The sequence below is a fragment of the Dermacentor silvarum genome, chromosome 2 (genome assembly GCF_013339745.2).
Source record: "Dermacentor silvarum isolate Dsil-2018 chromosome 2, BIME_Dsil_1.4, whole genome shotgun sequence".
In the NCBI taxonomy this organism is placed as follows: domain Eukaryota; kingdom Metazoa; phylum Arthropoda; class Arachnida; order Ixodida; family Ixodidae; genus Dermacentor; species Dermacentor silvarum.
Window position 1 is genome coordinate 67,973,646 of NC_051155.1, and position 11,553 is coordinate 67,985,198.

At 47.6% G+C, this 11,553-nt stretch overlaps 1 protein-coding gene and 1 pseudogene across 1 annotated transcript; one reads left to right on the plus strand and one right to left on the minus strand.

Annotated features, from left to right (window-relative positions):
- Window positions 1–314: 314 nt before the first annotated feature.
- Window positions 315–1,337, minus strand: LOC119440125 (uncharacterized; annotated as a pseudogene).
- A 2,067-nt stretch (window positions 1,338–3,404) lies between these two features.
- Window positions 3,405–6,546, plus strand: LOC119440126 (cuticle protein 10.9). The gene is made up of 2 exons (XM_037705064.1): window positions 3,405–3,551; window positions 6,208–6,546. Exons 1-2 carry the CDS (start codon window positions 3,405–3,407, stop codon window positions 6,544–6,546), a joined length of 486 nt encoding a protein of 161 aa, XP_037560992.1.
- Window positions 6,547–11,553: the final 5,007 nt, after the last annotated feature.

Genomic DNA, 11,553 nt, shown 5'->3' on the forward strand with positions numbered 1-11,553 from the left:
ATGTTTTTGGCTACGGAGCACGATAACTGCTGGTGCACAGCAATCACTACACCGCCCCCCCCCCCCCGCATGCCTTTGCGATCCTTTCGATAGACATGAAATTCCCGTAGGTCAGCTAGTACTTCTGTAGCTGTTATATCTTCTGTTAGCCACGTTTCGGTTATCACCATTATATTACTGTTGGATGATAAAACAAGGTTGGAAAAAGCGTCACGTTTTGGAAGGAAACTGCGTGCGTTCGTAAAGATTACAGACAATGATATGTTAGATTTGGGCTTAGCAGCGCAACGGACATTTTTACGACGGGGAAATTGCTATATTATTTCTTTGACAGATTGTGTTTCCTCATCGTAGACGTAGCCCTTATGGCCCATATGCAGTGTTTTGAATCGCAGAGAGAAAGGTAATGATTTGCTTTTAGCGAAAGTAACGAGATGCCTGCGAGCGTTTTGTACGGAACGAGAGAAATCCTCTCCAACGCTGAAACTGGTTCCTTTGAACTTGCGGCCGTTAGAAAGAACCAATTCTTTTGTTTTATGGAAGGTGAATTTCGCTATGATAGGACGGTGGCGGGTAGTACCTGTGCGATGACCGTGACGATCTGCGCGCTCAATTTTTTTCGGCTCGATACAAATATTCAAATGATCGTGGCAGTGCTTGATGATAAGTTGCTCGGTCTGGGCAAACGCCTCTGATTACGTTGATTCAGGGAGGCCATAAAAAATTAGATTATTGCGTCGTGACTGGTTCTCGGCGTCATCAATACGCGTTTCAAGCCGGTGTACCACGGTGGCCACTTGAGCGGTACACGTTTTCACGGTTTCGAAGTCAGAGCGTAGGGAGACAAGATTTTGATAATGCCCCTCTAGATCAGTCATGCGCCTGCCCAGATCAGCAATAGCTTTGTCCGTCGACAATAAAAGAGCTTTCAGGTCTTGAACCTGACTGATTAATTGCGACTGTCCAGCAGACAAGTTCTTCAATTCAGCTAGTAAAGCATCGGAGTCCATGCCCGGGTTGCTTTCGACATCACCCGACATCATGAACAAAGCACGAATTACATGAGAACACTCAAGAGCGACAAGAAGGCAGCAGTGCGGGCTAGGCAGCTGAAGCAGGAAACGATTGCTAGACTTCTTAGAAAAAAGACTGCAAGCTTTACTAACCTGCATGACAAGAGTGAGAGGATTAGCGGTCTGCGTCTGTGCACAGCCGCCGAACCCACAAGGCGCCACCGGTATTGCCTGCTCTTTTATAGTTGCCGGGAGAGTTGATGTTGATGACGACAGGTTTGTCCACGCTGCATCGAGCACTACCGCGTTCGGTAGCGGTGTCATCGAAAACGCGGATCTGCCGCTCCCGACGAAATCCAGGGGCCGGAAGGTCGGTGCAAATCCAGAGGTGCGCATCAGGGATGGGTGACAGGCAATCCTGTCACGTACACCTGCCCAAGCAGGATATTGCAGCGGGACTGCCAGGGAACCGTCACTAAGGATGGAAGCAACAGGCGCACGAATGAGTGCTGAAACACCTGCATGACAAGAGTGAAAGGATTAGCGCTCTGCGTCTGTGCACAGCCGCCGAGCCCACCACATATTCGCGCCACCACATATTCGCGAAATTGCAGATGCATTGCACGGGTTTCTGCACTCTACCGCCCACTTTCTATTTAAAGTGCTAAAGTCGCAATAGACGTGCCAAGAACCACAAAAAAGTATTAGTCGATAAAATTTGCAGCTCCACGTGACGTTTCGTCATTCTGACGAAAACGCAAAATTGGATTTTGCAAAACTTCCATTTCCCGGCACAAATTTCAAAACACGTGACCTCCGGACACCCAATGAGACAGCCAGGACGGCGGATAATGGCGGGGGTGCAGCCGCCATGCGTGTTCAGAATAGAGCCCCCGTAGCATTGGCTGAACAAGAAAATCAAACACTCACCTCGTTTATAGGAGGTAATCTTTGTTCGCTTTAAAAACCAATAACGTTGTCTACACTCTGCGGTTTTTCTTATCTGATTGGCTGAAAAGAGGCGACGAGCACACTCTAGTGGAGAGGGTTTCGATGGGGCCGAGGCAGCACACTAAATATAGATAACCGCATTAAGAGGAAGGTGCCGGCTTCTCCGATTGGTCCGCTTCGCCTTACTTAAGCTTGCGGTGGCTGGTCGAAAATCGCGGCGGCGTGCAACGGAAGGAGAAGAATGCCGCTAAAACGGATCCTCAGCAAGGAAGAGTTGGCAGAGCTATGTCGCATGCATGCCGAAAGGGCTCGATAACATTTTACAGCCACGCAAAAAGGTTTATCATGCACAAATAAATAGATACTCACCGGAAGGTGCGAGTCGCGAGGGCCTGAGCGATCGGCGGGCAGCCATCTTCTATTCCTTTCGGAACTGGGCTGTCTCTGGCTATTCAGAAAAATTTTCAGTTGTGTTCGGCATATTCGTCCATTTTTTTCGCGTACACGTCACTTTGACGTGGTGAGTTTTCACGTTTTTTTTTTTATTTTTTTGAGGCCGCGTGACAGACAGACGAAGTAGGCGTAGCCAGAAAACATTGGACCACAAGCCGAGGGCTAATGGTGAAAAGGCGTCGAATCAGGAATGATTATTTTTTTTTGTGCTGTTTAATCATGCATAATCAGTGTGTACACGTTATATCAGATGGGGAGCTATCGCGGTTTTCGTGACGTAGCGTGACAGGCAGGCGAAGTAAGGAATGGCCCGAAAGTGTTTTGACCAGTCGTCGAGGCTGATTGCAGAAATTGAAATCAAAACAGTTTGGAATCATTTTACGTTATAGCGCACAGGACACGCTATTTTCGAGGAAGACTGCTACGTAATCTTGCTTGCATTTTTTTTCTTTTTTATAGATGATCCCAAAACCCGCATCTGCTTATGATGCCTCTTCAGCGGATGGGTTTATCGGGGTAGACTTCATTTGCTGAAACACAGCGTGTCATGTGAAGGGTTGTCAAAAATTGGAATGTCCGCGACAAGGCGAAGTGTCGTCGGCGCTTCGCGTACCATGTGACAAACAAAGCGATACGTGATCGTTTTACATCAGCGAATCTTAAGTCACGACAGTTCGCCAGAGGACACCGAAACAAGGAACTGCAAGTGCAAAATAACGAAGCTACTGTGGCCACGGATTCGCATGACAGAATGACGCAATCGTGAGACCAATGTCGAACGGTGGTGGATCATCCTTATATTTATGTGCATTTGAATCTGTTACAACTTCTATTTATGTACATTACTATGGCTTACGCTCTTTCTGCTCACGTTAGATTTCCGCTTAGCTTGTTTAAATTCATGGTTTCCGCTTTATTTTGAAGCATGCCTAATGCTAACATTACGAGGACTGTTCTGCGAATTGTTTACAGGTACTCGGGGTTTCCATGGTTTCCATGACACTCGGTGGTGGTCAGTTTGGATTTGGCGGTGGATTTGGCAGCGGAGCTGGCAGTGGATTTGGTGGTGGACTTGGTGGCGCCTTTGGTGGCCCGGCATACGCCGGCACGTTCGCACGGCAAGAACAGTATTACGTAAGTACCTGCAGACCCATATCACATACAACATCGACGTTTCATAGTAGCTGTGAGCGCGCAAGCACTAGAAAAAGACTTTGGATATAGCCGTAGCTTCTACCGAAAGCTTACATGCAATGCGTAGGATAAGTCATGCAGGTGGCTACAACACCGCTTGTGCTGTACCGCTTTTATTTGAACTATATCATGATATTTGTTCGCCCTTTCTGCAGGAATTCATGGGCCTTAGTTGCGTCAAAATCTAGTCCTCGCGCCAGAAGTTCTAAAACCTTTGTTGAATCAGCATTTAAGTATAAAAATACTGGAGGACGTGAAACTATTTACTATAACTTCAGTGTAAAATTGGGTGCCTGGTATTTCGTTAAAAAGTTACCACGAGTACCTGAAGCAGCGCCAAATAAAATAACAGACTTTCGAAGGGTGAAGCAGCAGTGCAAGTGCTGAAACAACACCAGATACAATTGCACAGATAATACCGCCATGAGAATAAACTTGTGCGTGCACCCGTCACGTAAACTGACGGAACACGCCATGAGATATTGCTCTGTAAAGTTCATTAAAATGACAAGTGTCGTCACATCCAAAGAAACAAACAAAAAATCTCCATGTCGACTGGCATAAATGTCATTCATGATCGCCCGAGCTCTGCTGCCTGCGATTACTCGTACTGTCGACATGTGAACGATTTGGCTGATGTTAGGAACTAATGCAACGTCGACGCGGTGCCGCAGTCTGATGAAGAGTTGCATGCCGCCGCACCAGCTGCAAGGTCTCAAAAGAGGAAAGCTTACTTTCCTAACAAGGCGGTTCATAACGGTCTAGCTGGCTAAAAAAAGTTGTCGCAGTTTCACCCGAAAGGCGAAGCATCAATTGCGATAGCAACTTAGTAGAGAGCTATACGGAGTAAGGATAGTAGTTTTATCCGCTGTACAAACTTGGACATGCAGCAGCACCGGCAACACAGAGCACTGTTGTCGACGCCGTCGGCGTTTTGCCCGCGTTCGCACAAAATGCGTGCGGCGTTGGTGACTGTTGCCGGAGCCTCTGATATAAATAGGCACTTGGTGCCGCAGCTAAACGTCACCTCCCTTCCCTTCCCTGCCCCCCCCCCCCCGCGGCCTTTCGTGCGTCAGAAGAAGGCGCGTTTGCTCTACATATATGGTGATTGTAAAGGAGGAAAGAGACGCCTACTTCTGCAGCCCTTAAGGGAGCACGGCACAGAACGCGCGTTTGTTCTCCGCCGTGCGTTCACTCCCCGTGAAAGCGCGCGTCCCTCGCGCCCTTTCACTCGCACATACAGCGTTCGGCGGCGCGCGGCGACGATTTCATCTCCATTGACGTCATACGGAACTTCACGGCGACGGCGACGGCGACGCCGACGGCAGAAATCTGCTTTGGAGTGTCCATATAATTGCTATCGCAATAATAATATGAGCAGTTGTTCGGCGACCAAGTGATCAGCTGTATTTTCACCACCTAGGCTTCGTGCCTGCCCTCATCGAACCACCGGTGCTAGTAATTTACTATGCGGAAAGAAAATATCAAGCATCATAGGTTTTGCGTGAAATAGAGTTATCCTAAAAAAGTGCACGACAGTCATCAACGTGGCGATTCCTGATGTTGAATGGAAGCTCATTCGTATGTATAATAACACTTTTTTATTTTTGTGATCAAGCTGCAAGCTGAAAATATAAGTATATTTTCTACATTCAATACGTAGCTAATATATATTCAGAAATCATGAATCATCCTGGGCTAAAACTAACTTCTGTTCGCCGCGATAGAAAGTTCTTAAAAAAAATGTCAGCCCTTGCACTGGGGTGTAGATGGAAGACCAGCGAAGCTGTACTATGATGGGAATTATGTATTTACAATTATGACTATTGAGATGTGATGGAATAATTGGTTATTTTAACTATTATATAATGAGAAATATGCATGATCCAGTGGTTTTCATTTATTGAGTGCCCACAGGGACCATGTCCTTATGATTGCTACGGTACACTGCCATAGTGTGCACGGCAAAGGTTGGCACGTCCTTCATAAACACATCACCAACGCCGCGCGCGTTCGGTACGAACGGGGGCAAAACGCCGTCGCCGTTGTCAACAACTGTACGCGTTGTTTGTGTGACCACACACAACCGCTGTCAAAAACCCTGGCTACGTTACGGAACGGCTAAATGCCGTTGTCGACGCTGTTAGGGGAGAGGTGGGCGAGAGCCCAGAGAGAGTCCGGGGCACAGGCGGCAGAGTGCGGCAGGGCTGCGCGCATGCGCCGCAGTGGGAGAGCGGGCAAGCACACGCACAGTCTAGTTTGCCTGGGAAGTCGCGGTTGCTCTCCGCCGTGCGTTCGCTCCCCGTGAAAGCACGCGTCCCTGGCCCTTGCGCGCTTTCACTCGCACATACAGCATACGGCAAATGAGAGTTTTTCTTTTATTGCCAGACGCGACCATCGAAGAGTAAGCCCTTAACAGCTTCGCTATATATAAAAAAAGAGATGCATAGTGCCAGCAATGCCTTTAAGCTTGAAAAAAGCATTTTTGAGCTGCTTCGCGCAGAAATGACACGTTAGATATAAATGCTATTGTTAGTCACGTTATCTTCATGCTAAAGCATATAAATATCTCACTCATTACAATCTCTCAACGCAGCCACCGCAACCGTACAGCTTCGGCTACGACAACGTTGACCAGTACGGTACCAAGTCCTACCAGAAAGAACGGGGCGACGCCTCCAACTCCAAGACAGGCATGTACGGCTACTCGGACGCCAACGGCATCTTCCGCCAGGTGAAGTACATCGCTGATGCTGGCGGATTCCGCGCAAAGATTGACACCAACGAGCCCGGAACCGCCCCTGGAGCCAGTGCCGACGCGGTCTACAATGCGAACCCTCTCCCCGCTGGCCCGCAGTACCGCATCATTGGTGGCTCCTCTCCCTACTCCTCTCGCTACACGAGCGCCTCCTCTTTCGGTCCTTGGTCTGGATAGTCAAGAGTGTGATGTAGGGAGCCGTTTACTGAATAATTGCTCCGGCTTCGGACACTGTTCCTTTCTCAAAGGAACAGGTATGCCTGCTGCTCTCAGAGGCTGGACGTTTCTTGTGTACAGTGTAGTTATGACTGTGTGCTGCCATCGGAAATAATCCAAAATGCGAATAAAAGCGGGCTTCAGGAGTCGTGAAACGCTTCTTGTCATTTTTTCGGGAAGATAGGGCATCTGGGCGCGAATTCACAATATCTTACGCTAGAATTGTTCGTAAGAAAGATTTTCAGCCAATCAGGATGTAAGACATTATTATCTAAGGTGGCCGGCCAATGGCAAAGAGTACTTACTAAAGAAAATCTTTGTGAATCTGGCCAGTGATTCGCACCCAGAAGCGTGCAGCAGCTTCTGACTTGCAACAACCGAAAACGGCGTAGGACATTCGTAGCTTCTGTGGACAATCTCTTTATTTTCGCCATTGCATTACGGTTTGTGCTTGCCTAGCTCATTGATTTATGTCGCTGCTTCACAAGGACACGCAATTCGCATGGACGACCTGCTATAATTCGCGTTCTGCCAACTAAACTTTCTGCTTAACTTCAATTGAATTTTGTGCAATTTTAATCGTGAGGATAAACTGAGCTTCACACTGACGTTAGTGGTGCGGACGGCGACACTGCACTCGTAAAGCTGCATGGCGAATGCCAGTAAGGTATCAGCTACAGTATCTCTAGCATTACTAAGGATGAGTGGAACCACACGGTCACCGAATTGGAATGCCTCGAGGTAGAAGCCACAAGTTACCTATATACTGGCACGCTAGAAATTCAGGATATATAGTGACTGACGACCACTATCTGCTTTGGTTGTATCAGGCGACCCTACTAGTCAGTTGTCTCGCTGGTCGTTATGACTTCAAGAATACGATATTTATTTCATATGCAAGAGTGGTTTTACGTAAAAAAGCAGTTGTTTAAATGTTTTGCCCATTTACTACCTGGAATGCGAGTATCTCAACCTGCACGCCCGATACTATTGTTACCAGCGGAGACCATTCCGTCACTTCCTTTGGATTCAATCTGGTTTCGGCATGCGCGCATTTTCTCGAGTGTCATTACTCCTTATGTGGGGGGCTGCCTTCATGCCAGTGCCCCCTCGCGTGCTCGAGTGCACCTCCACAACGCTCTTCATGTAAGACTTCAAGCTTCTCTTGACGTCGCGCAGATATGTCTTGATAAGTTCCTGGCTCCCTGCATTGAAGGGCCGTCAATATTGACAGCAATATTTGTTGCTCGTTTTCTTTTATTTTTGTCCTCAAACTGTTACTTCCGACAGCTTAAATTTTAATACTCTCTTTGGCAAACTCCCAGTGCTCCCCTAAGTTGAAGCTGAGCTTTGGGGCATCAGTTTGGGACTCGAGTCGACAGCGCCGCCAGAAGGCGCTCTCGTGTCCGGCTAAAAGGGATGAAGACGGTAACATCTATGAAGGCGATGATGCGCTGCGGTACATCACAGACGTTATCAGGCATAACTTCGGCACGAGAAAAAGCGTAGTTCAGACAACAGATCCAGCAACAACAGAGAGGCCTGAGAGATCAAAATTTAGCATAGAAAGCTTTTATTCGAAAAAGGCAGCAGAAAATGTCCCTAACAACACGGCAACAGGACCCGATGAAATCCCAATACAGCTAATCAAAAACCTCGGTCCAAAAAGCAAGGCACTGCTGACTAATGCTATAGAGCAAGTGATTAGAACAAAGAATATTCCCGTTGGATGGCGTGAAAGCAAGATGAATCTCATCTACAAAGGCAAAGGAGATAAGGATAAGACGAGCTCGTACAGGCCAGTTACAGTAACGTCGGTGATATATAGAATGGCAATGCAAGCCATAACATTAGAACTGTCGAAGTGGGTGGAGGAAAACGGTGTATTGGGGGAACTACAGAATGGGTTCAGGCCAGGCAGACGCTTAGAAGACAATATGTTTGTACTAACTCAGTGCATAGAGATTTCAGTAGCTCAGAAAAGACCTTTATGGATAGCATTTCTAGATATTAAAGGAGCTTATGACAACGTAGACAGGGAATTGTTGTGTGATATTCTTCAATACGAAGGCATAGATGACGATTTCGTGGAGCTGCTGAGGGAGATATATCGAGACAACCAAGTACAAGTGGCACGGGAAGGCCGAAAAGGAAATGAAATGGTGGGAATTCACCAAGGATTGAAGCAAGGATGCCCTCTGTCACCATTGTTGCTCACGCTTTACGTCAAGGGCATAGAAAGACGACTGGAAAACCGCGAATTAGGTTTTGGTTTATCCTACATGCGTAATGGACAAATGGTGCAACAGAAGGTCCCTGGACTGATGTACGCAGATGACATTGTGCTACTAGCGGACAATAAAAAATATTTACAGATACTTGCGAATATCTGTGGGAACGCAGCGACAAATCTAGGCCTTAAGTTTAGCACAGAGAAATCAGGGATTATGATCTTTAATGAACACACGACTAACTTCGTGGTGTCAATTCAACAGCAAGTAATACCCATAGTGAAGCAATAAAAGTACCTCGGCGTACACATAAACGAGGGAAATAATTACTCAAGCAACCACCAAGATAATCTGAAAATAAAGGAGAAGCGGAATGCAGCAATAATGAAACACAGAGCACTGTGGGGCCACAATAAGTATGAGGTGGTACGTGGAATCTGGAAAGGAGTAATGGTGCCAGCGCTAACATTCGCAAATGCCATTATATGCTTAAAATCGGATATATTGGCGGATTTGGAAGTTAACCAAAGATCAGTAGGTCGGTTGGCTTTGGGAGCACACGGTAATACGACAAATGAGGCAGTGCATGGTGACATGGGTTGAGCCTCTTTTGAAGTCAGAGAAGCACAAAGCAAAATTAGTTTTGAAGAAAGGCTCAGGAACATGGATGAAAGTAAATGGGCGTCTAAAGTGCACAATTATCTCTACATGAAAAGCGTGGACACAGAATGGAGGAAGAGGTCAAGGAAGTTGGCAACCAAGTACAGGATAATCGAAACTGTAAATAGACAACCAGGTGTCATCAGAAAGAAAGTGAGAGAAATAGAGACCGTGAATTGGATGCAAAGAATGGAAACGAAAAGGACAATGGCGATTTACAAGAATGAGAAGAAAGAAATTAGAAGGGAAAATCTGTACGATAACACAAAGGGCAGTGCCTTGCTATTTGAGGCTCGAGCCGGTTGCCTAAGGACGAAAACATATCGGAACAAATCTTCGGAACTAGATGAGACATGTGTATGCTGCAGTAAAGATCCAGAGACCAATCAGCACATCCTAATGGAATGCGACGGGATCCACCCAGCGAGAACCGTAGGTAACGTGCAACTCCTAGAAGCGCTTTGGTTTAAAGTGGAAGGAAACATAAACAGATCAGCCGTAGAGATCAGCAAGAGACGATTAGAGTACTGGTGGAAAAAAAGCAGGGAAAAGATGGATACGACCTGATCACTTAAAATCAAAGGCAGCGGTACAAGGTAAATTTTTGAAAAAGAAAAATAATGAGAGGTATACAAAAATGCTAGATAAAGAACATGTATAGTATACCTGATTAAATCAAGCAGGCTAGGTGACTATTTGTCGCCGCCCCGTTTCAAAGGGCGTGCCAATAAATCATCATCATCATCATCATCATCATCATCATCATCGCCCGCGTGGCGCTGAGCCGCATCCAGGCGAAGGGCCGCGGCTCCTCTCTAGTGCGCGAGATCTGAACTTTACGCTCGCCATGCTCTCTAAACTGCGTATGCGCGAAAAAAAGGGAAAAAATGCACATAGGGACTTCTATTCGTTGAAGATTCGCCTGTCTCTAGTTACTACTGAGGATTTGTCGATTTGCCAGTTTTGCTCTGTTCGTCCCTAGCAGAGCTCACTGCGCGCGAAGTCGTGTTAAGAGAGAAAATTTGGGGACTTTTGTTCCTTTAATATCTGACTTTGCCTAGGTACTATGGCGGAGAACTTCTTTTGCTCATTTTGTATGCGTTTGTCCCTAACGTTCGCTTCCAAGACTTGAGGCTTGATTACGTGACGCTGTCTTCACGCCCCCGGCGTTGGAACGGAGAACCCGCTGGGCTGGTGGTGACTAGGTAGAACTGTGGCTGCTGTTAAGGGATCGATGGTATTCCTAAATAAACGCATCACTGTTTTGATGATCTAAATATAATCTCACTATCAGGGAGAGAGCAGTCTACCTGACTGGAGTAGTATTTTTTTTTGGGGGGGGGGTGTTGGCACGCTGCGCTCCGCAACACCCCAACGAGCGCTGCTTCGCGTCGGCGCCCGGCACGGCCGCTTCCGCCACGGTTCCGGGGCACAAACGAGAGAAGTATCCCCTTGCGCAAGAGCGGAAGCTCGCATCGTCTCAGTTTCACCGCAACCAACCAAAAAAAAACTTGCCATGTCGGCGTCATTGCTTTCGCCTCAACACACAGGCACCTTCATCCCGCCGTCTTGTTCCCTTTTCTCGCTGTGAGCGTGCCTACTTTCGTCGTTGAAAACTTGAGCGACGCGGCTTTTCGGCAGCGAGGCGTGTGGCGTCGTCAACGGCCCGCGGGTACAGCCCCTACTCGGGGCATGGAGTTTTCTATAACTCGGGGGGGGGACGGCGAGAGGTGGCCGCAAACGCACACGCCGGCTACCCTAGGTACAAACACATACAAAACGAGTGAAGGAAGTTCTCCACCGTAGTACCTAGGCAAAGTCAGATATTCAAGGAGTGACAACTCCTCAGTAGCACCTAGACACAGGCGAATCTTCAAAAAACAGAAATCCCTATGTGCAGCTTTTTTTTCGCGCGTGCGCAGTTTAGAGAGCATGGCGAGCCTGAAGTTCAGGTGTGCGCGAGATACGCCGCAAGTTTGCCGCGCATGCGCGGAGATGTCTCAGAGGCCAATTGCAGCGGTTCCCAGTCCTCTGCGGTGTGCTCGGCAGCGAGGGCGGCGACGAGCGCTCAGCAGGC

Coding starts and splice junctions, on each gene's coding strand:
- LOC119440126 (XM_037705064.1), top strand. CDS start 3,405: ATGGTTTCCATGACACTCGGTGGTGGTCAGTTTGGATTTGGCGGTGGA. Junction 3,552..6,207: donor CACGGCAAGAACAGTATTAC/GTAAGTACCTGC, acceptor CTCTCAACGCAG/CCACCGCAACCGTACAGCTT.